Raw genomic sequence first — 27934 nt, 5'->3', positions numbered from 1 at the left:
ACTGGCTTTAATTTGCTCAGCAATTTCATTTTTCTGTCATGACAAGTTAAATTCCACACTTTAAAATTCCTTACAGAGCCCTTAATATTCCATATTTTCCATGATGATCTTTCCCAGGCTCTTCTGTGGTAAGAAGGTGATGAATATCTAGGTCTCCAATCAGTAAGTTAAGAAAGTCAGGAGTTCAGAGAAGGCCATAAAAACTGGGCAAAACTCTCCTTATGCTGTGGCTGATAGATCAGTACCTGCCTGAATGTGGTGACTTAGATCAGTCAATCAGTCAGTGGCATTTACTGAGCACTTACAATGTGCAGAGCACTGGACTACACACTTGGGAGAGTATAGTACAACGAGTAGGTGGACATATTCCCTGTCCACAGGAGCTAGGGTCAAGCCTGTTCATGGTTCAAAAGTGCGGTGAATATCCCTCTTTGTCCAGTCCTCATGCCAGCCTCTTCCTTTGGGACTTGGATAAAAAAAGTGATGGGGTGGAGAAAAGGGAGAGGGTTGTTTCTGGGAACTATGGGTTGCTGCCACTTGTAAGTATTTGGACAAGACTGAGAGGAGATGGGGGAGGTGGAGACCGTGCAAAGTGAAGCCACTGGCTGTGCCGGCTTGAGGCAGACTCATTGATGCCTGAATGAGCATGGGGAAAGCTAATATTGGTATTCGAGCCATGTACTTCACTAGCCCCACACCCAACCCTCAGAATTGACTGCTTACTCTTTGCAGAGCATTGTATGAAGCACTACTGTAGAGTTTTAGACACAATCCCTGTCCACAAGGAGCTTGATGTCTGATTGGCAGTGGATTAATGCCCGGCGGGAGGCCTCAGAGGACCGGATGGCTGTAGAGTGGAACAGAACTGCCCAGACCCGGGGGGCAACTATTAGGAGAGGCAGCCTGGTGTAGTGGAAGAGCACCAGTCTGGAAGCTGGAGGACCTAGGTTTGAGTGTGAGTTCTGCCACTGGACTGCTGTGTGAGCTTGGGCAAGTTACTTAATCTCTCTATACCTGTTTCCTCCTCTGCAAGATGGAGATAATCATACCTGCCTTTCTACCTCCTCTCACAGCGTTGTTGGGAGGGCAAAAATGAGATAGGTAACGTGATAATGCTGTGTAAATGAGTGCTATAAAAAACCCAAAGTATTATTATTACTAAATGGAGGAACCCAAATGGGTGGAAGGATGCAGTCTCACAGAAAACACATCCTTTTATGTGCTATCATACTGAATATAGACTAAAATTCTAGCATCAAATTCTCTCCTTGTTAATGACTTATGAGAGTTTTTTTAGAGCTGTTAAAAAGCATGAAGGTACCAAAACTTTGTTCAACCTGCCTTTTAGGTTGGCCTTAAAGTGAGAAGCATTTTGGCCTAGTAGACAGAGCATGGGCCTGGGAGGCAGAAGGATGTGGGTTCTAATCCCGGTCAGACACTTGTTTCTCTGTGATCTTGAGCACATCACTTCACTTCTCTGTGTCTCAGTTCCCTCATCGTGAAAGTCACTTTGAATATGAAAGTTGGAAGAGCAATTAAATTTATGTGTATATACAATTACTCTTCCAGGGAAGCTGAATTATATAAACACCAAGAATACATTTTATATATTTGGATACCTTCCAGTTCAGTAAACAAGAATAGAATTAAAAGGCAAGATATAGCAATTGTGCACACGAGTCACTGCACAAGTTCCAAATACTTGCAAGACGTGACTATAAAACAATTTAGAATTAGTGAAGCTTATTTCTCCCTCAACTCCCAAGAACAAAGTTCCTTAAATTTCAGGGTATTGTCCTTATCTTCAAACAAGGAGATAAGTAGCATTGTCTAGCACAAAGAGTACAGAAATGGGAGCCAGAAGACCTGGGTTCTAATTTGGATCTTCCGCTTGCCTGCTTCGTGACCTTGGGCAAGGCACTTAACTTCTCTGTGCTTCAGTTTTTTCATTTGAAAAATGGGGATTTAATACCCATTCTACCTCCCCCTTGAACTGTGAGTCCCATGTAGGAGAGGAATATGTCTGATAGGATTGTATTGCATCTACCCCAGTGCTTTGCACATAGTAAGTGCTTAACAAATACCACCATTATTATTAGTAGTAGTTCAGGGCTTTTTAAGGAAGGAATGGGTCTTTCTACCTCAACACTGATGATGTTCATGATGAAGGCGGGGGCTTAGTCTATGTGCCACAGGGTGGCATGGCAACAATAAGAAAGTTCCTTTTAATGGTTCCTGAAAAATTTGTAAAGCTATGAGCTAGATTTCCATCTCATACAACTCCTTGTTAGAAGTATTTTTAGAAAGAATTTGGCCTCTACGTTTCATTCTGCTCCAATTACTTCATCATTTTGATGGTGCTCAAGGCTCCTGCAGGAAATGAAGATGGTTTGGGTTTAAGATTTCCTGGACTGGATTCCTGGGCTTGGTGCTGACCCGGAGCCTACAAGCCATAACCAGAGGTTGACCCTTCCCTCCTCAGACTCTTGGTGCTTCCACCTGGGGTCAATAGGGTGGGTGCCAGAGGATCTGAGCTGGACCATGCCTGAATTTACACCTCAACTGTACGTGACTGATTTCTGACCCCTCCCTCGCTATCCTGTTTCCCTCTCTGACCCCAGGGAGACCGATCACCATCCAGATCCCTCCGCCACCTCCTCCAACCTGGCTGGGCAGACGGCAGGGTAGACAGAAGAAAGAGCTCTCTTGCACAGACGGGAATTTATTGGAAACGAAGGAAGGGAATGGCTGTGTCAGAGTTCATCTAGCCATGAAGGCGGGACCAGGGCTGGGCAAAGTCAGGCAGAAGGGGGGAAACATCACTGGGCCCTGTGGCACAGACTTCCTCGCCACCCGTGGCCACAGCTAGGTTCTGTGTGCCATCCACTGCCATGGAGTTGGCTGCGTGATGGCTGAGAGTTGGGCAGGTAATAAATAGTAGGTAATAATAGTAATAAATACTATTGATTGATCTCATGGGCCCTGCTGCAGAGGGAGAGGGGCTGCAAACACAGTGAGGAGGCGGCAGTTAGTGGTTATTCCACTCGGTCTCAGGGGAGAGGGGCTGAGAACGCTCAGCCAGACAGCAGTTACTGGTTATATTCCATGTGGCAGCAGGGAAGAGGAACTGAGTATGTGCAGTGAGGAGAAGGACAGTTACCAGATTCTTCTTTTTTGCATAGCCAAGGGGATGGGGGGATGAGGACACACAGGGAAGGGAGGTGAAGGGCCGAGAACACACAGTGAGGGGAGGTGGCAGTTACTGATTACTCTCTGCAGAGTCTGAGGGGGTTAAGATCGTACAGCAAGGGGAAGGCGACAGTTACCAGTAACTTCCCGAGGCTGTAGGAGAGGAGTGTGCATTCCCTCACTTCCTGGAGCCTGATATGGATTGATTGCTGATGGGTCTGATGGAGGGAGGCTTCATGGGATTGAACAGAGAGCCAATTTTTAGGAGATGAAACTATTTGAGTCAGGAAGTGAAGAAATATAAAGAGCATCAGGATCTACAGTGTTGATGAACCAGAAGGAACCAGCTGATGGGAAGCCCTGATGCTGATATGATAGTAAAACTACCAATAATTGCAGTATTTGTTAAGCACCTACTATGTGCCGAGCATAGGGTAGATACCATATCGTTGGATTAGTCATAGTCCCTGTCTGACATGGGGCTCATAGTTCATGGGGGAAAAGAGAACAGAACAGGCCTCCTCTCTGGAATTGAAATCTGTCTCTAGGCAACGGAGATTCAGGACCAGTCCGGCTCCATCTTCTCCCGCCCCAACCTTGTATCTGCTCTCCTCTCTCTCTGCAGAAAGTTCTCCAGGTGCCACCTTTCTTTGTAATGCAACTGTGTTTTATTTTATACATTGCATTTTTTATGGAATGTTATATTCTCAGTTAAATATCAGAGGAGTGTGAGTGTTCTGATGAATAGACTAAAAGTGAATAATACACTTCCCGGACCGGGATGTAATTTGATAATATATTTAATCAACCCAGAGTATTTATTGAGCTTCTTTTGTGTATTAGAACACTTGTTTTAAATCTTGATGCCACATCGATGCTATGCTCTGCTTTTCAGTTTCCAAAGGGTATAATAGCTTTCTTGATTCAGTCTCAGCAATCAATCAATAGGTGGTATTTGTGCAGAGCACTGTACTAAGCAGAACTAAGCAGAAGCAGTGGCAAGCAGTCACATAGTTCTCCCAGAGGGACATTTCTTATCCTCAGCTAAAGTTGACCCCCAGACCACTGGATCACCATGGAATCCTGGTCAAACCATGTGCCCTCTCCCCTCCCCCCCTCCCCCCCAAGACGAGGTTTTAAGAACAAGACTGGAATTGGCCTTGAAACAGAAATACATGGCTTTTTTCTACGGTACTCCCATGCCGTTTATCTAACCGTGACTGGTGCAGGGCTTGTCCAGATGGCCGAGAGAGCTGAGGTTGAGCCAGCCTGCCCATAAGAAAGAACATTCAGGCCACAGTGTAGCCAATCAGCTGAGAAATCAGGCGAGAAATCTGAAGAGCCAAATCTGTAGTGGTGCAGCTGCCAAGAGACTTCAATAGGCTTTGGAGAAAATCACCACTCCGAGGAATGCTGGGACTGAGACAGACTTCTCTCTAGACTGCGATCTCCTTCTGCGTTAGGAACGTGTCTATCAACTTCGTTGTATTTATTCTGTATTGGACTCTCTGTACTGTATCGTACAGTGCTCTGCACATAAGAAGCATTTAATAAATATGATTTATCGATTGATTGGTTTGGAGCCAAATTTAGGATGCTGAACCAATGACCTATCTCCGGCTGCCCAGCAAGGTAATCCTTGCACCTGGTGCTCAGACTCTGAGCATGTCTTATGGGGACAGGGAAGCCCCTCAAGGTTTCTTTGTTCGCAAGCTCCCAGGAGAGAGGGACCCAGGGAAGAAGGTTCTCTGTGGCCCAGCGCCTTGTGCCCCAGACAAGGCCACGGTTATGGTCCAAAACAAAACAGGCTGCTGGAACTGCAGGCCAGGATTTCCAGATAGGGGAGATGCTGGGTGGGAAGTTTCTTTTAAGATTTCACTCCTCCCTGATCATCCGATGGTCTTGCCCAGTCCAAGACCTAAAGGCCTGCAGAGACTTCCCTAAGCAGAGCTATCCTGGCCCCAAGGCATGGGGGCATGGGACCCAGTCAACTGAATTCCCATACCTCCAATTCATCATTCATCACGTAAAGCCCTGTCAGGGATGCACAGGTATCCGGAGAGGGAAGAACCCTTGCCCTTTCCTCACCCTACAACAGTCCAATGCAGTTACTCTCAGCAGCACAGATGAATTTACCAAGACACTGACAACATCTTGCCTGGTGCACGAGAAGCTGCTTGGCCTAGTGGATAGAGCACAGGCCTGGACTCAGAAGGATCTGGGTTCTAATGATGGCTCCTCCATTTGTCTGCTGTGTGACCTTGAACAAGTCACTTAACCTCTTTGTGCCTCAATTACCTCATCTGGAAATTGGGGATTAAGACTGGGAGCCCCACGTAGGACATGGACTGTGTCCAAAACCTGATTAGATAGTATCTACCCTAGTGCTTAGTACATTGTCTGGCGCATAGTAAGCACTTAACAAATACCATTAAAAAAATAGTTTATCTGGGCTATGCCAAGCGCTTGAACCAGCAAGGTAACAATTTGGATGGAAATGAAGGTGTGGATTCTAGAGATATCATGAAGGTAGGATTGGCAGGATTTGGTACATGTTTGAATATGCAGGTTGAAGTAGAGGGATAAGTCAAGGACAGTGTCAATGTTAAGAGCCTGTGGGACTGGCAGCATGGTCTCACAGCAGGCCAATAGGGCTGGGATTAGAACCCAGGTCTCTTGACTCCCAGATCCTTGGTTTTCCACTAGGTTGGGTTGCCTCAGTGTCATGTAGAGAAAATCCTAAAAAAGCAGATGCCCAGGAGTCCAGCCACTACTCAGAATGATAATTCCAAACTTCTTTTCACATTAGGTTATGGAGATGTATCTCCCGTTCTGTGGGATCGCCATAGCTAATGCTCAACTTTTTGCTGCCTCGAGGAAAGAATATGACAGAAGCAGGGTGAGTAAAAAGAAGCACTAATGACAAATCCTCTGACCAATTTTGGCTTTAAAAAATAGCAGATCAAATTGAAATAGTCCAAGAGTCTTTTCTGTCACGATATTTCAGTTGATTCCTTCAAGTTCATGGTTGATGATGTTCTTCAAGTAATGCGCTTAAATAGAGGGGAATTAATGTATAGGCTTTTGATTTTCTCTTTCCTCTCTGAACGAAAACTAAGATAAGACTCTAGCAGTGGTATTTAGTGAACACTTACTGTGTGCAGAGCACTGTACTAAGCACTTGAAATGAGTTATGCTTTAAATCAATGGAGTTCTGTAGCTCTGCTGAGGAATTAGAGGCCTTCAAAAACATTAACTGTAAGGATCACTCTATTTATTAGAAATTCTTATATGGGTGACATGGCTAAATTCTTAAGGATTATTTAGGTATATAAGAATTGCTATGTATTTATATATAGTGATATATATATATGTATATATATATATAACATAAATTGTATTTATATTGTCAATAAATGCCATTGATTTATCTGCGTTTTATAGAATTATAGATACTAGGAAGCCAAACAACTTGTTGTTGGAAGTGTAGGGAGTCAGAGACTATGGGAGGAAAGGGCCCCTTTCCTGAAAACCTCCAAAATCAGAAGAAAACAGTGATAAGAATCAATTTGACTGTCAAGCAGTCCCCTCCCCCTGCCATTTCTGTTTGCTCTCCTGGCTGTCAGGAAGAAGGAACATAAGAAATGCTATTGAAGTAACAAGCTCAGCTGCTTTCAGTAACAAGCTCGAGGCTGAACTTTTACCAACTAGGTTAAATGAAAAATACAAACAACCTTGATGCAATTTCTCATCTAACAGTTTCATGAGCAAGACAAATATTCATTCTACTTATTAACAATCTATAGGTTAATATTGCTATCTTTCAGTGATGACAGTGGTCACTTAATGCTTCCCAGACTAAATTCATTCATTCACTCATTCAATGGTATTTATTGAGAGCTTACTGTGTGCAAAGCACTCTACTAAGTGGTTGGGAGAATACAATATAACAAAAGACATTCCCTGCCCTCAACAACTTTCAGACTAGATTAACAAGGACATCAATTCCATTAACATTCAATCCATCAGTGGTATTTAATGAGCACTTATTGTGTTCAGAGCACTGTAGTAAGCACTTGAAAGAATATAATAAGGTTCTAATCCCCCCACTGCCTTTTGATTGCCGAGTGCCCTTGGGCAAATCACTTAGCATCTCTGTGCTTCAGTTTGCTCATCTGTTTAAATGGCGATTCAACGCTTCTTAAAGAGATTGGCTCTTACCCTTCTCCACCTTATCCCGTTGCACTCTGAGTGACTTTCATCCTGAAGTCCAGGGGAAGTGCGGCCTCCTAACTGGAATTGAAATCTATTTCTAGGCAACTGAGATTCAGGGCCGCTCCCCGTTCCATCTTCTCCTGCCCTAACCTTGTATCTGCTCTCCTCTCTCTCTGCGGAAAGTTCTCCAGGTGCCACCTTTCTTTGTAATGCAACTGTGTTTTATTTTATACATTGCATTTTTTAATGGAATGCCATATTCTCAGTTAAATATCAGAGGAGTGTGAGAGTTCTGATGAATAGACTAAAAGTGAATAATACACTTCCTGGACCGGGATGTATTTTGATCATGTATTTAATCAACCCAGAGTATTTATTGAGCTTCTTTTGTGTATTAGAGCACTTGGTTTAAATCTTGATGCCACATCGATGCTATGCTCTGCTTTTCAGTCTTCCAAAGGGTATAATAGCTTTCTTGATTCAGCCTCATCAATCAATCAATAGGTGGTATTTGTGCAGAGCACTGTACTAAGCTCTGGGAAAGTACAATTCAAATGAGTTGGTAAACATGATCTGCTTACAAAATGGGGAGACAGATACCTGCTCTATCCTTGCACCTCTGGAAAATGTGTTGCCGACATAGCAGATCAGTGGTCATGCTTATCTCTGTTAATAAATAGCATTTATTGAGTGCTTACTGTGTGCAGAACACTGTAAAAATAATAATAAAAGTCAAAGTATTTGTTAAGCTCTTACCATGTGCTAAGTACTGTACTATGTACTCTGTGGCAATACTGAAGCAGCATGGCATAGAGGAAACAGAATGGGCCTGGGAGTCATGGAACATGAGTGCTAATCCCAGTTCCACCACATACCTGCTGTGTGACCTTGGGCGAGTAATTTATCATCTCTGTGCCTCAGTTACCTCTTCTGTAAAATGGGGATTAAGACTGTTAGATCTATGTGGACAGGGACTGTTTCCAATCCAATCCTATATCTACCCCAGTGCTCAGCAGAGTGCCTGGCATGTAGTAAGCACGTAACAGGTACCATTAAAAAAAACAAACTTTGGTTGTGGATAGAATTTCCCATGTGAAGACTAGTATATAACTGTAGTTTTCCAGCTACTGTCAGTTCCCCACGGTTTGCTGATTCCGAGAAACAATTAATCGATATCTTCAAATCTTCTAAATTTCTCTATCAGAATCGTCAACACATCGGCTCGCCAGTGACTCGGGGGGATTTGGGGATTTCTGATAATGCAGTCAGTTGTGGCTGTTCACCCACACCAAGAAGGCTCACAGTCTGTAGCATCATCTTTGAATCCTAATGAAAGCTGTGGGCACATTCACAAATATCTCTCTGACTGCCTTTTATCTTAAACAGGCTTTGTTGGAGGTGGTAAATGATCTTTTTGAAGAACAGACAGACCTGGAGAAAATTGTCAAGAAAATTATGCACCGTGCCCAGACACTGTTAAAATGTGAACGATGCTCCGTTCTGCTCCTGGAGGACATTGAATCTCCAGTAAGTGACCTTTCAACTACCATTTGCCACAGATTTGTGAAATTTAGAAATGATATAAACTGTCATTTTTTTCAATGGTATCTGTTAAGTGCTTACTATGCGCCAGGCACTGTACTAAGTGCTGGGGCAGACAGAAGCTAATCAGGTTGGTCACAGTCCATGTCTCACATGGGGCTCACAGTCTTAATTCCCATTTTACAGATGAGATAATTGAGGCCCAGAGAAGTGAAGTGACTTGACCAAGGTCATTCATCAGACAAGTGGTTGAGCCAGGATTATAACTCAAGTCCTCTAATGCCCAGGCACTTCCATTAGGCCATGCTCCTTCTCATTTAATTTTCACAGGAGAATGCATTCATTATGCTCAAGCCATTCCGTTTTTTAATCCTGTCAGAAAAATTTCACGGAATTCACCAAAAGACAACCAGTTTCATTCTCTGCAAATATTAGAGGAAACTTTCTCACCAGACTAGCTCTCTTCCTGAAGTCTTTTTTCTCTTGTAAGATTTAAAACATTTTCCTGGAAACTGAACTGCTCCACCAAAGAACACTGCCTGGGGAACAGAATCTATGACGATTTATGAAAATAGTTTTACTGGAATGGATGTGAGTGTTTTTGTTCAAAATGAGACCTTGTGATAGGGCAGCATGGAATTAATTTGTGGGTTTCCATCTTTTATTGCTATTTTTAATGCGTCTAGACTATAAGCTTGTGGTAGGCAGGGAGCATGTCTACCAACTATTATATTGAACTCTCCCAGTGCTTAGTACAGTGCTTTGCCCATAGTAAGTGCTCAATAAATACTGATTGAGTAATACATTATTAGGCTTATCACTTGTTCCTCTTTCATATGGAATTGTAAACTACTGGAGGCCTAAGTTAGTGTCTACCAACTCTATTGTATTATGCCCTTCCATGGCTTTAGTACAGTGCTCTGTACACAGGAAGCTCTTAATATATACTACTGATTGATTGATTGATTGATTGATTGATTGATTTCCTTAGTCCATTTTTTCTGAAAAGGTCTGTTGCAGGGAGACACATGCTTATCCCATATTTGATCAATGAATGGTATTTATTGTGTGCTGACTCTGTGCAGGGCACTCTACTAAGCACTTGGGAAAGTTCAGTAGAGTTAATAGACCTAATCTCTGCTCTCATGGATATTGTAATCTAGTAAGAGAAACAGACCCTAGAATAAATTGCAGGTAAGCCCTTTTCCTCAGGAGCAGAGTGAAAGTAAAAACACTGGTATCGCCATATTTCTAACACAGTGCCTGGTAACCCTAATGGTAATAAAAATAATAATAATAATATTTGTTGAACAAGCACTGTATTAAGCCCTGAGATAGATACAAGGTAGCCAGATCAGACAGTCCCAGTCCCACATGATGCTCATAGTCTAAGTAGGGTGAAAGAATAGGTATTTAATCCCCATTTTACAGATGAAGAAACAGAGGCACAGGGAAGTTAAGTGGCTTGCCCGAGATCACACAGCAAACAAGTGGCAGAGCTGGGATTAGAACCCAGGTCCCTCTGACTCTCAGCCCCAGGCTTTGTTTTTGTTAAGCGCTTACTATTTCCCAAGCACTGTTCTAGATAAAAGGTAATCAGGTGAATAGGGAATAAGCATCTTGGTGCCAAATTTATATTTTAAAGGTTTGAAGGTCTTGGTTTAAGATCTTGAATTAAATGAGAGGAAAACATTCCTCTTTAATCCTGATCTCTAAACCATGCCTGTTTAAAGCAAGCGCAACTTAGTGCCAAGAGCACGGACTTGGGAGTCAGTGGGGTGCTTTAATTTGGGGGATGATTCCAAGAGGTGAGATCTCAACAACTGGGGGCCATCTGGAACCCAAACACTCAGCTTCTTGTTGATGACGACAGCCCTGAGACTCTGAAAGTGCGAGAAGGGAGAAGTTTACATTGTGGAGTAAATAAACCAACCTACTTACCCTGCCTCATTCTTGAGACCTCTTGCTCAAACCCTCTTCTCTGCCTGGAGCTCTCTCCTCTCACCACTGGCAAACCTCTGCTCTGCTTATCTTAGAAACCCTTCTGAAGCCACAAATCCTCCAGGAGGCCTGCCCTGATTAATCTCTCATATCCTTTCCCTCAATCCCTTTCCCCCTACCAGCTGTTTCTTCTGCACTTCCACATCACCTAAGCATTTAGGTACTCATACCCTCCCATTGTACATATGTGCATATCTTTGTACTTCATTGCTTCTTGGTACCTGTAATTCATTTTAATTTCTGTCTCCCCCCTCTAGAATGTAATATCCTTGAAGGCAGGGTTCCTCGTTAGAGTGTTCTGCACATAGAGAGCTCTCGATAAATACTGTTGATTGATTGATAAATTGTTCTCCTCAGGAGCTGAAGCAGTCTGCAGAGGCACTGCATAATCAACCCTGTCCTCATCCCCATGAAGGTTATCATAGCATGGGTTTTGGCAGTGTTCATGCCATCCATTTTCCTTAAGAGTAGAACTTGCTCTGTTCTCATACTGTGTCTCCCTGGTTTGGGGTCATTATCTCCCTGCTAAAGGTGTTTTAATACTTAGAACAATCCCAGTCCCTAAACCATTAGCTCAAGCGCTATCAATCCCTTTAGCTCAGACGGCATGTAATCCAGTGGCTTCTGAAGCGTGGCCTCGGCTAGCTGAATGCCAGCCCAGAGAGTGTCTGGTGACTTTCAGAAATGCAGTCTCCTTCGACTGGGGAAAGTTTGCTCGATAGAAAGTCCAGCCCATCAGCTGGTTGGGCATCTGAACCAGGGCTTGAAGGTGCCCCGTTATCCAAATCCTTGCCCCTGGGGTGCACAGAAAAGAGACAACTGGTGAGAGAGTGGAGACTTTGGAGCCAGCGGCTGATAGAATATAGGCAAAAAAGCTCTCTGCTTTCCCTCTCCCTTCCAAGCTGGCTGCCCTCATTCTTTTCCCCTTCTTCCTTCTCTTCCTTCATCCCTTCTCACCTTTGCCTTTTGCCAATCTTTTGCCTGTTATCCTAGATGTGTTTTCACTGAAAACTTTGGAAATGGATAGTGGGCAGTGCAAAACTCTACTACCGTTCTACAGATTTTGAATTCACTTCAGTTGTCTTCATTTTTATCGACAGGTGGTGAAGTTTGCGAAATCATTTGAACTGATGTCTCCAAAATACAATGCAGATGCTGAGAACAGGTAGGAATAATATACTGCATTTATCCCCAACCACCAGCTTCTACTAGCATCACCCCAAAGTGCTGAGTATTGTAATCAATGATGTCGACATTGGGAATGGCCTTCTACATTTGTCCACAGCACTTCTGTACATATCCGTAATTTATTTATTTATCAAAATGTCTGTGTTCCCCTCTAGACTGTAAACTCATTGTGGCAGGGAAGTGTCTGTTATACTGTACTCTCCCAAGTGCTTAGTACAGTGCTCTGCACACAGTGCTTAATAAATACAATTGATTAATTGGTACCTTCTGAATATTTTTGAATAGTGCCAATTCCACTGCCAAATACTTGGGCATTCGTTAGAATGGCAGTGGATGATTTTTTATTTCAGTTCACAATTTAACACTTCAAGTTGGACAGTGAAATACAGATAAATTACTGTCATCATTTGGCACTGAAACATGAACCCAATTTTAGTGGGACTATTTCCTCGCCAATTTAAATTTGCCCTTCAATTTTCTTTCTTCTTGCCTGAAATCTAGGACTTCATTATCTTTTGGCAGCTCAGATAAGGGAGGAGGTTTTAACATCCCAAGAATGACATTTTTGGATTATCTGTATATTTTAATGGCCTCCCTCCCCACCACTCTGGAAAATGAAAGCCTGGCCCAGGCCGTTCACTGATAACCCCAAAATCACAAATAATGGAAAAGAAACCCTGTGAACGGAGTGACTGGTTAGTAAAGAGAGGATCTCACGTACATATCCATAATTTATTTACTTATCAATATCGGTGTCTATCTTCCCCTCCTGACTGTAAGCTCCTTGTGGACAGGGAACATATCTATTGACTCTATTGTACTGTTCTCTTCCAAGCACTCAGTATAGTGCACTGCACACCAAAAGCACTCAATAAATACTATGGATTGACTGATGGATCTCACTAGCCCTGACTGCTATTCGTATGGAAGAATAAGGGGGCCTAAGGAATCGAGACCTGTAGACTCTGGCCATGCTGGACCCCAGTTAGCACCCCAGTTCCTTGACCCAGTTTTTTAGTTTCCCTTCAGGCTATTCCCAAGCACCTGACTGTGAGTGAGGCATTTGCCATCTTAACTGCCTGCTCCCACTGAGCTCCGTGAATGAGGGAGAACAGATATGTGGTCAGACTTAGCCACCTTTGGTTCGATTAGTGTTCACACATTCGCTAACTAATGGCCCCGTGCACTGCCTTTATCATTGTCACAATTGGTCCACTCTCTCGTCACACTTCCATCTTAATCTAATTAGAGTTTGGAGTTGTAATTAAATGGGATGTAATACAAGAAGTGCTCAGAAAGGCCAGTTTCCTGGGTAATAGAGTGCCGCTGGGGAACAAGGTAGTGCTCACTCCAGGAGGAACACAGACTTACCCCAGCTCAGCACTGACCCTCAGGACACGCGACCGAGAACCAAACGTGTCCTTCCGTCTACTCTTCCAGCCCTGACATCCTGGAACAGCACGGGACAGAGCTACCAAATACTTTCACCTGTGGATTTTGTTGGCATTAGGAGGGTGAACAGACCTGCATCTGCTTCCTGAGAAGCAGCGTGGCTCAGTGGAAAGAGCCCGGGCTCGGGAGTCAGAGGTCATGGGTTCTAATCCCGGATCCGCCACTTGTCAGCTGTGTGACTTTGGGCAAGACGCTTAACTTCTCTGGGCCTCAGTTACCTCATCTGTAAAATGGGGATGAAGACTGTGAGCCCCGTGAGGGACAACGTGATCACCTTGTATCCTTGTATCCCCCCAGCGCTTAGAACAGTGCTTTGCACATAGTAAGCACTTAACAAATACCAACATTATTATTACTTTATTATTTTAACTAAAGGGGACTGGGAACTGAATTGGGAAATGGAAAGGAAAGTTTGCTACCAGAAATTAGTTACTGGATATTAGGGACGGCTTTTGTTTGAGTGTTTCAAACCTTGTTTCCGAAGAGAATTCTGACTCGTAAGCCAGCCATAAAGCAAGGGGGCGGCCAAGCTCATTATTCTCATTTTACAGATCAGTGAGCTGAAGCTGGGGGAGGCAGTGGCTTCGTCAGCATCCCCACAAGCTGGTGTCAGAATGACAGAGATATCTGAGAGTAGGAATATGTCACCCAGGACTGCTGACTTAGATTGTTGTTCCAACCTGAATGACCTGCCCTCTTTTTTGCTGGTGGCCTGTTCAGTTTTCAGAGTCACGGTGTGAAACAAACAAAAAGTAATATTAACTTTGTTCTACTAATACCAGTCCTACCAACTCTACTGTACTCTCCCAAGCCCTTAGTGCATCACTCTGCACAAAGTAAGGATTCAATTAATACCACACTGATTGTACTAAGGGCATCGATTCTGCTCAGTGTCTTTTTCCCCAACCTTTGCTTTGAATCCCAGTAGGAATGAATTGGATGGCCTTAATGAAATCTTAGTTTCTACCTTTGGATTTAAAAATTCCTCTTCCTGGCAGATTTATCAATTCATTCGTTCATTCAGTTGTATTTATTGAGCATTTACCGTGTGCAAAGCACTGTACTAAGTGCTTAGGAGAGTACAATATAACAATAAACAGACACATTCCTTGCCCACACGAGTTTACAGCTAGAGCACTGTACTAAACCTCTGGGAGAAAATAATTTAACAGAGTTGGTTGACACCTTCCTTGCCCACAATGATCTTACAGTCTAGAGGATGAGTTTATAATCTAGAGCACCATACTAAACCCTTGGGAGAGTACAGTGTAACAGAGTTGGTAGACACATTCCTTGCCCACGATGAGTTTACAGTATTCTCATGAACCTAGTCTTTATTTTTATAATAAACAGAATGGCCTTCCATGTGCTTTAGATGAACTAGCTTCTGTGAGGGATGGTAAAGCCCTCTTCCCCTTCACTGACCCCACCCCGTGCCCTGCCCCATGATTTAGATAAGGATCTCCCTGCTCTTCAACTCTTGAAGCCTTACATCTAGACCCACCTCAAGAAGGGCTGTATTTGGGGGGATAATGCCGTGATGCTCTGCCCTGACTCTGATTTCCATACTAGCTGACCTAGCCCCTACTGAGTATCTTAACTAGGAAGATAGTGGGAATTCCACATATGGAAGAACTAAACAGGGAATGAAAAACTGACTCTCAATCCGTTTGAAGTAAAATGTGCTTGAGGGGGAAAAAATACAATAAATTGACACATGGTATATTCTTACCCAATAAAAGTTGACGGTCCTTTGGGACAGGAATTATTTTGAGTAGAAGCATATGGTGCTAATTTTTCCCGGGACTCTTATCTCCACCCAAGGATTTCAGTTTCCAGGGCTGGCTCTGCAACTTGTTCGTTTTGTGACCTTGAGCAAGTCACTAACTTCTTTGGGCCTCAGTTACCTCATCTGTAAAATGGGGCTTAAATCCTATTCCCTCCTACTTGGACTATGAGCCCCAGATGGGACAGGGACTGTGTCCAAACTGGTTAACTTATATCTTCCCCAGCACTTAAAATAGTGCTTGGGACATACTAAGTGTTTAACAAATACCATAGTTATTATATGCATAGAACTCAGTATGGAGAAGGCTGGTTCTACCAGGGTAATACAGGTTGGCCTAAAAAGTTTGGATATTTAAAAATGTGGGGAAATGCAGAACTTGGGTTTAGGAGTTTTTACTATACAGGGGATTGACAGAGATTGTATCTAAGCAGCACTAATAAAGGGGGCGGTTTTGACAGCGTTCAGCTAATTTGCTCAATTTAAGCAGCCAAACGGTCATTCAGACCAAACAATAATTACTTTGAGGCTTGAATTCTCTGGACTAGCTGTCAACTGCTATCACTGTCCAATTTTTTTTTAATGGTATTTGTAAAGCAGTTATGAGTCAAGCACTGTTCTATGCCCTGGGGTAGATATGAGTTAGTGATGCTTGGTTCAGTTCCTATCCTTCATGGGGTTCACAGTCTATGTAGGAGAGAGCAAGATTTAATCTGCATTTTACAGATGAGGTAACTGAGGCGCAGAGAAATGAAGTGATGTGATCAAGGTCACACAACAGACAAGTGGCAGAGCTGGGATTAGAACCCAGGTCTTCTGACTCCCGGGCCCGTGCTCTTTCTACTAGGCCATGAAGTTTCTCAGTATCTATTTCATTATATTACGGCATTTTTCCATGAGCTATATGTGCTAAATGTACTGCCAGATAAATTTTCAGTTGTTGTGTGTCAAACGGCAGAGTTGAACAAGACATTTTTAAAACAAGCCTGCATTTTATAACCAGCGAGCAGGAGAATGTCACACTAACATTAAGAATAAGATCTTCAGAGGTTGCCCATTTCACTAATCATCAGGTTATTGTTGTGTGACTAATGCCACTTAGCATTCCCTTAATGTTCATAGATAATTGTTCGGTTAATGCAAATATGCCCATGCAGATTGTGATGTTCTTGGTGTGTTTTTGAACAAGACTGACTGTATACTTTTTTTTTTTTTGCCCCTTGCTGTGTCTTTATGGTAGTTTCAAGGACAGCGTGGAGAAATCCCCTTATTCAGACTGGCTAACCAATAATAGCATTGTTGAGCTTGTAGCATCCACAGGCCTTCCGGTGAACATCAGCGATGCGTTCCAAGATCCTCGCTTTGATGCTGAAGTAAGAGGTGTTTTGTGTGTTGCGCTTCCACAATCTATTGTCACCAGTTTGATCATTTGTCATAAGAAAAATCTAGGGAGTACCTCCAGCAGAAAGAAACAGCAAACAAAAAAGACATCTTTTTGCTCAATGTGACTTTGCTGCTTTTTCCAATTTCTTTCAAGTCCTTCAGACAGTCAATCAGTGGTATTTAGTGAGCACCTGTTTTGTGCAGAATACTATACTAAGCACTTGGGAAAGTACAATAAAATGAGGCCAAGGTAAGAATGAAAAGTTCCCAATTGCTGAACCTGTGCTGAGATTCTAAAACCATGTGGCTTTGACCAAAATTTGTTACAAGATTACTTGTCTGCCTGTCTCAGAAGCCAAACTACTATACTGTGCAGGAGCCCTGCTTTGGACATGTTGTTCACTCTTTCTCAGTGAAGGTCTTAAAATCTGGTCCCATTTAGCATGAAAACTCTGGATTTTTTGAAGAAAACTGTCTATGGCAGAAGGGCAAGGGATGGCATTTAATGAAGCAGGGCCTTCTTCAGTGGCTTTAATGGAAGGGATTAAAATTAATATTTAGGAAAGGATGATCAAAGTAACTGTATGAAATCAGTCACATTAAAGAAAAGCCTCTTAATTATGGCATTTATTAAACACATATATGTGCAAGATCTTGGGGTAGATATAAAGTTATGAGATTGGATCCAGTTCCTGACTTCTCTGGAGCTCACGGTTTATCTTGTTCCCATTTTACGTATAAGGAAGCTTAGGCCTAGAGAGGTAAAGTGACTTGCCCAAGGCCATGCTGTAAGACTGAGATTCAACCCCAGGTCTCCTGACTCCCCTTAGCTGTTCTTTTTAGTGGAAGGTCTTAGAACTCTGTCACTACATATTTGAGAAGGGACTAAAAGTTCATTTTTTTTTCCCATTTCCCAGGCCGAACAGTTTTCCGGCTTCCACATCCGATCTGTTCTTTGTGTCCCTATATGGAACAGCAGCCATCAAATCATTGGTAAGTTCCTCAGGGTTAGTGAGCATTGCCCTATTATGAAGGCACACCTTTCACGTCCCTTTTTATACATTTCGTGCCCTCTTTCCTGCATTTCAGTCAGGGTAATGATATTCAGAGGACTGGACTGCCCCAGAGTCCAGAATTGCATGTTAAAATAATTAGCAATAACAATATTATTATTGGTATTTGTTAAGCAATTAATGTGTCAAGCAGTGCTCTTAGCGCTGGGGTAGATACAAGTTCATCGGATTGGACACAGTCCCTGTCCCACATGGAGCTCACAGCCTAAGTTGGAGGGAGGATAGGTATCTTATCCCCATTTTACAGATAAGTTGACTGAGGTAGAGAGAAGTTAAGTCACCTGCCCAAGAACACCACAAGCAATTGGCAGAACCAGGATTAGAACCCAGGATTAGAATCTGACTCCCAAGCCTGTGCTCTTTTCACTAAGCCACGCTGCTTCCTTTTGAATCAAGAAGATCTGAATTTTCCAAATTTTCTTCCTGAACAACTGTTTTCCTCTTAGAGTTTCCTATAAGTCTCCCTCCAGAAACTCTAAGACAACACTGCTTGTCAGTGGAATTCATTTTCTGCCAACAGTCTCTAAGGTCCCAACGTGCAAATTTTTTTTTTCATCCACTTCCTAAATGGAAGACAGTGTTCATTGACTATACACACACTTTACCCTGAACACCAAGGAAAACCTTTGTCCATGGCTCATAGCCCTGCACGCTCATAACACAAAGCTTTACAAGTAACACTGTGGAGAGACACTAGAAGAACATGATGGCTAAAAAGCTGAGGTAAGCAGCATGGCCTAGCAGAAAGATCATGATCCTGGGAGTCAGAGGACCTGGGTTTTAATTCTGGCCCTGCCACTTGCCTGCTGCCCGAACTTGGGCAAGCCGCTTAGCTTCTCTGGGCCGCAGTTTCCTCATCTGCAAAATGATCAATTGGTACATGTTCCTCCTTCCGCTTAGACAGTGAACCCCATAAGGGACAGGGACTGTGTCCAACCTGATTATCTTGTATCTACCCCAATCACTCAATCGATGTATTTATTGTGTGCTTATTATGTGCAGAGCACTGTACTAAGCACTTGGGAGAGTACAATACAACAGAATTAATGGACATGTTTCCTGCCCATAACAAGTTTACAGTCTAGAGGGGGTGCTTGGTACAGTGCTTGGCACATAGTAAGTGCTTTGCAAAAACCATCATCACCAACACAGTAATAATAATAATGATAATAATAATGATACTTGTTAAGTGCTTACTGTGTGTCGTGGCCTTGAATCATGAGCCTGATTCTGCTGTTCTCCACTGGGATTCCTGGCTTCTCTGAGACCACACTTTCATTACGTGTGAGAGGTGAAAGATTGGATTTGGAAACCGTCCACATGTCTACGAGTTGACATTTATCTGCAAAACATGGAGAAAAGAGTAGTCCGGTGAATTTAATTCTCACATATGTATAAACCGCCCTCTTGTGGTAAATTAAGAGCAAAGGGTCGCATCCTTCGAAATTCCTCCCGCTCTATCAACCCTGGCTTCTTCCCTTTCCAAATAAACAGTGTTTGGGGGATTCGGAAGAGTTACTGTATTTCCTTAAGCTTCAAGGGACTTGGAGCACAGAGTCGATGCTTAGATGGAAGATGAGCACAACCAGCGTAAGCTGGCTCTATTTAATTGTGGTAGAAGATTACCTAATATTTTTGTAACATTCCCTTTTTCCTCTTCTTCCTTTGTAACTGATTTTAGCGCCTGTCTTTTCCACTAGATTGTCAGCGATTGGAGGCCATGACCACTAATTCATTCATACTCTCCCAAGCACGGAATCCCATTCTCCGCTGTCCCTCAGCGCTCATTCAATACCATTGATTGATTGATTATGTGATTTAGTGCTATGAACTCTCTCCACAGGAGTTGCTCAGGTCTTAAATAGGCTTGATGGGAAACCATTCGACAATGCTGATCAGCGACTCTTTGAGGTAGGAAGATAATTCTGTGATCTTTCATCAAAGTTCAATGTGATAATAATAATGATATTATGGCATATGTTAAGCACTTACTATGTGCCAGGCACTGAACTAAGGGCTGGGGTGGATACACACAAATGGGGTTGGACACAATCCCTGTCCCACGTGGGGCTCACAGTCTCAATCCACATTTTAATGATGAGGTAACTGAGGCACAGCTAAGAGAGGTGACTTGCCCGATGTCACACGGCAGACAAGTGGCAGAACTGGAATTAGAGCTCATGACCTTCTGACTCTACACTTTGCTCTGGGTGCCCCTTGTCACCGTGTTTACTGTAGCTATCTATGCAAAAGGGCAAAGCCTTTGGTAGAAAAAGAGTGAAGGCTTTCTACCATCCCTTTTTTTTTTTCAGTTTTTTCTCATGTGTTTTTCTTGATATAGGTTAAGTTTACTGGCTCCATTCAGAAGAGGAGGCGGGGCGTGGGGGTGGGGAGGTGAGGGAGGCTGATCTGAGCTGACATATCTAGACCATGGCAGCAATGGGTTTTAAAATTCTTTGTCCCTCAGGTCCTACTAACTTGCTTAAGAGCACTGTATTGCACTCCTAGTAGCTGAACCACCTCAGGGAAATAAGGAAGGATACATTATCGGTATACGCCAGAATGACTAACACCAGCGAGAGAGACGTCAATGCTCATTGATTTTCCAGCTCCCGACCTAGGAAGTATTAAAGAATGGATCCGACATGTGGTGCTGACATATGGTCCAGCTCCACAATTTTCTCCTGGGTTCAGAAGTCTTTAGGAACATGGTTGTTCATCATACTTCGGTTAGCAGAGTGGTGGTATTTAGGAGACACTTCATGGATTTTTAGGGCTGGAAGGAAGATCTATAAGTTCCCTGAAGACAGACATTGTGCCTACCAACTGAATTCTATTCTTCCAAACCCTTAATACAGTGCTCTTCCTACAGTAAATGCTTAATAAATACCACTGATTATTTGATTTTTTTTAAAAACGGTGTTTGTTAAACGCTTACTCTATGTCAAACACTGTTCTAAGTGCTGGGTTAGATATAAATTTATCAGGCCAGACACAGGTCTCTCCAACATGGAGAAAAACCAGGTATTGAATCCCCATTTTACAGGTGAAGAAAGTTAGGCAAAGAGAAGCTGAGTGACTTGTCACTCAGACAGCAGACCAGTGGCAGATCTGGGATTAGAACCCAGGTCCTCTGACTCCCAGTCCTGTGCTCTATCCACTAGATCATACTGCTGTTTGATCTAGTGCATTTCAACTCTAGTCAGGGATATTGCTTTCCAGAAAGATGGCACTCTATCCTTTTTCTCTTAGTGTCTTTCCCAAATCCCTCCAACAAGTTCTTTTATTCAATTTTATTTTGTAAGATCAAACCGGGAGTCCAAAGGTGGGGAAACCGGAAGAGTGGTTACCCAAGCAAAGGTAGATTTCTTTAGTTTTTTAGACCAGTTCCTTTCCTTCTGTAAAACTTCTTGCCCATGTTTAACATAATAATATCTCTTTCCCTGCATATAGATTCCATTTGAAACAAGCACCCCTGCAAAACCTTAGGTCAAAATAAACCATCATCCCCCAAATCATTACAATAATAATTGCAATTGTTGTTAAGTATTTATTATGTGCCAAGCAATGTACTAAGCCCTGGGATAGACTAGGATAAAACATAATCAGGTCCCATATGGGACTCACTGTCTAAGAAGAAGGGAGAACAGGTATTTGAATCCTCATTTTGCAGATGAGGGAACTGAGGCACAGAGAAGTTAAGTGACTTACCCAAGGTCACATAGCAGGCAAGTGTCAGAGCCAGGATTAGAACCTAGGTCCTCTGACTCCCAGGCCCACATTCTAGCCAGTTAGCCCACACGGATTCCCCTAATCTTGATACTACACCCTGTGTTTGGATGGTTGCTTTTGCAAAGGAACCTAAATTCCCCTTCAATCGATCAATCAATGGTATTATTGAGTCCTTACTATGTTTTAAGCGCTTGAGAGTACAGTACAACAAAATTAGCAGTCACCTTTCCTGCCCACAACAAGCTTACAGTCCTCTTCCCTGTTAATGTTAGTAAGTCACCACTTCCTTATTTCCTGTTTGCACTGTTTTGGTCCATTGAAACTCACAACAGTAACAAGGGGTCCCTGTACCTATTTATATTGTTGTATTGTACTCTCCCAGGTGCTTAGTACAGTACTCTGCACACAGTAACTGCTCAACAAATACCATGGACTGATTGACACTGCATTCGGATTTACCTCTGTTTATGTATCCAATAATAAACAGCTGAACATACAATCTTTTCTAAAGTATGGTATCTTTTTTGTAGGCCTTTGTCATTTTTTGTGGCCTGGGCATCAACAACACAATAATGTATGATCAAGTGAAGAAATCCTGGGCAAAGCAGTCGGTGGCTCTTGATGTAAGTATGAGGTCTAAACCCGAACAAACTGATGTTCAGCGTAAAACTCCCCAGGTGCTGAATGCTATAAAACTGGTTGCTTTTTTTGGTTCAACCTAATACTGAACCCAGCTGTACTTGACTGAAAGGTTGATCAGTATTTTCTCCAAGATTTGTCAGCCAGTCAGTCAAGCAGTCAGTAGTATTTACTGAGTGCTTACTATGTGCAGAGCACTGTACTAAGCATTTGGGAGAGTACAATATAACAAAAAACAGACACATTCCCTACCCACAACAAGCTTATGGTCCAGAGGAAACGTTCTGGAGGGTTCTTCTTTGCAGGCTTCTGAGTGGATAGAAAATACAGGTAAGGGAACAGGCCGAGGAGTTGATGAAGCTCTGTGAATCTTAGGCAGGCTAGCTTTAAGCCCAAGCAGTCCATCTGGGGTTTCTCAGGTAATTAGAATTTCTTCTGGACTCTGGACTAAGCAGCGTGGCCACAGGGCTCTGGTTGTGTATCATCAGCATCATCATCAGTGCTTTTATTGAGCACTTACTATGTGACGAGTACTATACTAAGCACTTGGGACAGTACAATACAACAGAACGGTAGATGGGTTCCCTGCCCATAACGATCTTACAGTTTAGAGGAGCTTACCATCCCCTGAAGCCTAATCACCAATCTCAAACCTAGGTTTTTATGCAAAACTGACCTCAAAGCCATCCCACTCATGCAGACCCAATTTTGAATGAACCGTGCAGGATCCAGTTGAAATAGTGTGACACCGTCACCCTCATTCTCGACGCTAAAACCTCCTTCAAGTGTCAGATCCTCCGCATCTCCTGGACAATCTATTACACTCCTTCCGTGATACCTAGAAGCCAGGAGTCACCTTCGATTTCCAAGTCTGAGTCTCCCGTGCATCTTCCAACACTTTAATGATGGATGGCTTTTGCAGGGCATCATGGCAGCAAAAAACAGGATTCCAAAATACCTTTTCAAGTCTTACATCCCATCAAAACAGAAACTAATTTCTTAAGCACTTGACAGCTGAAGCTGATGAACTCAGTATCTAGACATCCGTTTGGTGACAGTGGTTCTGAAGCCTGTCAGGGTCTAGTTCCAGAATTCCAAAGAATGGTGCTCGATGCAGTTAGAGGTTACTTCTGGCAGGTTGTTCCTAATAAATCGTCCATTCATTCTCTGCGGTTCATCACTCTTCTCGGCTAAAGACCTGCTGTTCGCAGCGAAAGTGTACTTTATTTCCTAATGGTGGAGTCCTTTGGGTTTGTCAATATCAATTCTTTCAGCATTTACTTCAGATCAGCTTAAGTTAAATCCACTGTCAGTTTGCTTTCCAAGTGCTAGACGGAACTGCCAGGACCATAAACAGCTCAATAAATATTAGTGTGGCCTGTTGGTTATCGAGACGGCAAGTTTGGGCCACTCAGCAAGTTTTGTGTTTCTCCTTCCTGGTAAGCAGTGCGCTCCTCCCTTCCAAATACTGGTGAGAAGCCTTCTGGTGAGAAGCCCGTTCTCATATTAAGAATGAACGCTGGAAACACCCCTGATAAATCAGAATTCGAAACCAGAGGGGCCCATGTCTGCCTTTAGTTACTCAGGAGCATAGTCCTGGAAACTGGAAACTCACTGTGGGAAGGGAATGTGTCTACCAACTCTGTTAGACTGTACTCTCCCAAGTGCTTAGTTTAGTGCTCTGCACACAGTAAGCGCTCAATAAATATGATTGATTGATTAATTGATCTCAAGGAAGAGCTGCCCTGGGAGGGTCAGGACAGAAACTTGGCCCTAGTGACTGAGCCAGTTGAGCAGGTGTTGAGCACCAGTAAGCAGAGTGACCTGAAAAGAAGTGGTCTAGTGATAGCGCAGGGGTCTGGGAGTTAGATGACCTGGGTTCTAATTCCATCTCCACCACTTGCCTGCTGCTGTGCTGTGTGACTGTGGGCAAGTTGCTTAACTTCTCTGTACCTCAGTTCCTTCAACTGTAAAATGAGGATTAAGACTGAGAGCCCCATATGGGACATGGAGTGTGTCCAACCTGATTAGCTTTATCTACCCCAGCACTTAGTAAGGTCCAATGGCACATATTAAGCACTTAACAAATACCATTAAAAATGTGCTAGTGGGTCATTCTTCCTGTGAAAATAGTCTGAATCTTCAACATACATTTTTTAAAACTATTTCCCACAGTCAACATTTATAAGTTTTAAGGTGCCATCAACTGTAATCCATTCTACATTACAGTGTCTTTGGGGCAGAGAATGGGCCTATCGCCTCTATTGAACTGTACTCTCGTAAGTGCTTAATACAATGCTCTGCACACAGTAAGTGCTCAATAAATACCATCAATTGATTACAGGGATTACAGTTGATTACATTCCTGGCTCTACCAGTTGCCTGCTGTGTGACCTTGGACAAGTCACTTAACTTCTCTGTGTCTCAGTTATCTCATCTGTAAAATGGGGACTAAGATGGTGAGCCGCATGTGGGACATGGACTGTGTCCAAACTGATTAGCTTGAATATACCCCGGTGCTTAGTACAGTGCCAGACACATTGCTACTGCTTAACAAATACCATTAAAAATAAATAAATAAAGCTTCATTTAGGGAAGTGATAGCTGCCTGAGACAAATGTTCCAGGACTTTTTTTCCTGGAAAGGATATAAACACAGTAGCTTAATTAAAAGGCTAACTTGAAATGAGGATATCATTTGACACTTAATTCTTGTCACTGTAGGACTGTCAAAAGGCACTAATGTGATGCTGCATTATTTTCCATGTGTCAAGTGATTGGCTATTGCTTATTACAGTATTCTGTTATTTTTTAGTTTTACTGAAATTGTAACTCATGAAGAAAGAGCCAGTTCACAGTTTGTTTTTGAAGATCAGAACCTTCTGTGGAAGTGAGACATTGCCATTTACCAGAGGTGTTTTTCTCATTGTGATTCAGGTGCTGTCTTACCACGCCACATGTTCGAAGGCAGAAGTGGACAAATTTAAGGTGAGGTGTTTTATGACGGCCCAGGATTGTACATTTGAGGCCTCATTATCACCCTCCTGACACATTGGCCCACCCCCACTCCCCGGGCCTTGCCTCAATCTGGCCTGCTGGAGGTGAAGTGCTGAGATTGGAAAGGGGAAATGCGTTTGGGAGAGGGGGCAGGTGAAAGGGAAGGGTTCAGAGCCAAGCTCAGTAAGGATGGCTGAAGATGGAGCAGCTTGGCCTGTCTGCTCCTGCCTCACCCCTGGGAGGGAGTGTTTGGCATAGAGACAGTGACACATCCGGAGAAATGTTTTCTTTATTTTTATGTTACAAAAATGTTCACATTAACCAACTATAAAAACTACGGTACTATTCCTGCTTCAAGATACAACTGCTTTTTCCCCGATCTCATATCCACTATCGTGCTTTCCTCTAAAAACCCTTTCTTTTCAGCACCCTCCCACAACAAATTAATTTCCATCCAACCCTTTGCCGCAGAATCCCGTCTTTTTTTCCAAAATGGCCATATAGTTTCGGCTTGTATATCAGGCTCCTCAGTGTCAGATCATTTAGTTCCTTCACCCGACTTTCCTGAAAAAGTCCCGGAAAGCCCTTCTCTCTGCTTCTTCCTCCCAACCATTACTCTTCTCTCCCTCTCTCTACCCTGCTTAGGGCAGGGATCAGCAAGCACTCTTCCATGGGGAAGAGTAAACCCCCATTTTACAGATGAGGTAACTGAGGCACAGAGCAGTGAAGTGACTTGCCTAAGATAACGTGGACAAGTGGAAGAGCTCGGATTAGAACCCAGGTCCTTCTGACTTCCAGGCCTATGCTCTATCCACTAGGTCATGCTGCTTTAAGTGCTTACTATGTGCTAGGACCCGTACTAAGCATTGGGGTAGATACAAGTTGCTCGGGTTGGACATAGTCCATGTCCCACATGGGGCTCGCAATCTTCATCCCCATTTTACAGTTAAAGTAAATGAGCCACAGAGAAGATCAGATTTTTCCCTAGAGTCACGTAGCAGACAAGTGGCAGAGCCGGGATTAGAAGAACCCCAGTTCCTTCTGACTTCCAGCTACCTTTCTGTAGCTTTCAGCTATATTGTTTCAGTATAATACATTGAAAAGATGAGGTACTTAAATTTGGACCAGCGGTTATTTCATCTTCAAATTAAGACTAATAGCCTATTTATACTATTCTTTATTCTGAAATATATTGGCTACTATTCTACTGTATTATCATTGAGACATAGGAGATAATTATCTAATGGTTTTTCTCTATGTAGAAAGTAAATAAAGCATTCCATAATCAGTAATTGAAGTCTGAAATAGCTGCTGTGGTGAGATCTTGGTATATGAAAAAGAGTATTATGCAGAAGCAATCAAAACTTATGCTTGGTGTTTGTAGTGAAGGACCTGAATCTTGATGAGCTTTGATTTGAACAACCATAGCTATAGCAAAACCATTTCTTCAATGCCAGCAAATACATTTGTGATAAACAACAGGTAAGCCCAGTCAATCAGTCAATCAATTATATTTGTTGATCCTTTTCTGTGGGCAGAGCACTGTACTAAACATTTAAGAGAGTACAATATAACAATATAATAAAGTTGGCAGATACAGTCCCTTCCTACTATAAGCTTACAGTCAAGAACCTTTCGCAGCCTAAAGCCCTGTATAGCAATGGCAATCCACAGTTAGATTTTAGGCAAACTATAGTTTTGTGCCTAAAAACATTGTAAACTGGATCCATTTTTAATTTGCGCTGGTGTATTATTCATGAGTTGGGGAAATGGCCTAGGCAATTCATTCAGCTCCATGGTGATGGATCACCTGCTTGGGTTTAATTCATGTGAAAATGTAATAATGTTTTGAAGTTATGATCTGATTTGTCCATGCCATCGATGGGACAAAACCAACCAAAACAGGACTTAAAAGAACTGAAATGTGTATTTGTCCTCATTAAGAGTGACTGACATATAATTTACTGGGGTTAAGAAAAGGCAAATTTGTGAATATTCTAGTACACACGTGCCTGAATGTACAAATTTAGGGGTATATGGGTAGGGCTGTGTCTGTCCACCATCACCAAGGAGAAATGGGAGAGAAATGACATGAAACCACAGGAAATCACCTCCTCTGAAGACAGGAGTCTAACCAGAATCCCCTAGGATAGACTACTGTAGAACACTGCAGACTGTCCTACTTGATTTTGCAGTGTGGCTTGAAACCAAAACACGGCTCAGCGGATACGATCTTTGCAGCATGACAGGTGAAGACAAGTTGCAGAGAGAATCATAAAAACCTCAGTAAAATGTTCAGTGACTTCACAGAACCATTTGACACCAACAGACCAAGGCTCTAGAAATTGCTAAGCAGAATCAACTGCCCTGAAAAGTTCCTCAACACCCTTAAGCCACTTCACTTAAGTGAAGAGCAGTACGGCCCAGTGGATGGAGCACGGGCCTGGGAGTCAGAAGATCCTGGGCCCTAATCCTGGCTCTGCTGCTTGTCTGGTCTGTGACCTCGAGTCAGAATACACTCCCGACTCTTTAGGCACTTGGAATTCACTCCACCCTCAGTCCCAGAGTATTTACAAACATAGCTGTAGCACAGTTATATTAATTTCTTTCTCCCTCTCTAGATTCTCACCACATGCAAAGGAATACGGCTACCATCTCTGTTGTATTCTCTCACATATGGTGCTCTGCACAGAGTAAGGGTTTGATAAATTTCACTGATTGATTGACCTTTTGGGGAA

The 27934-nt window shown here is 42.9% G+C and overlaps 1 protein-coding gene across 4 annotated transcripts in view; it reads left to right on the top strand.

The window, feature by feature from the left end:
* The first annotated feature begins 2649 nt into the window (after nt 1-2649).
* PDE11A (phosphodiesterase 11A) overlaps nt 2650-27934 on the top strand; it is a 98314-nt gene continuing 73029 nt past the window's right edge. Inside the window, exons 1-9 of one of the 4 annotated variants that reach the window (XM_007671281.3) lie at nt 2650-2927; nt 5999-6088; nt 8791-8931; nt 12048-12112; nt 16614-16746; nt 17674-17749; nt 19673-19740; nt 22092-22184; nt 25137-25187. In XM_007671281.3, coding sequence (XP_007669471.1) covers nt 6002-6088; nt 8791-8931; nt 12048-12112; nt 16614-16746; nt 17674-17749; nt 19673-19740; nt 22092-22184; nt 25137-25187 — 714 coding nt within the window. In that variant the 5' untranslated portion in view covers nt 2650-2927; nt 5999-6001. Of the gene's footprint in view, nt 2928-3093; nt 3132-3161; nt 3827-3852; nt 4822-5998; nt 6089-8790; nt 8932-12047; nt 12113-16613; nt 16747-17673; nt 17750-19672; nt 19741-22091; nt 22185-25136; nt 25188-27934 lie in introns of those variants that run through there. The other 3 variants (XM_007671280.3, XM_029072583.2, XM_029072580.2) reach the window with 3 other exon arrangements.

This window comes from Ornithorhynchus anatinus, chromosome 9 (assembly GCF_004115215.2).
Source record: "Ornithorhynchus anatinus isolate Pmale09 chromosome 9, mOrnAna1.pri.v4, whole genome shotgun sequence".
NCBI lineage: Eukaryota > Metazoa > Chordata > Mammalia > Monotremata > Ornithorhynchidae > Ornithorhynchus > Ornithorhynchus anatinus.
This window is presented reverse-complemented; position numbering and strand designations above follow the sequence as displayed.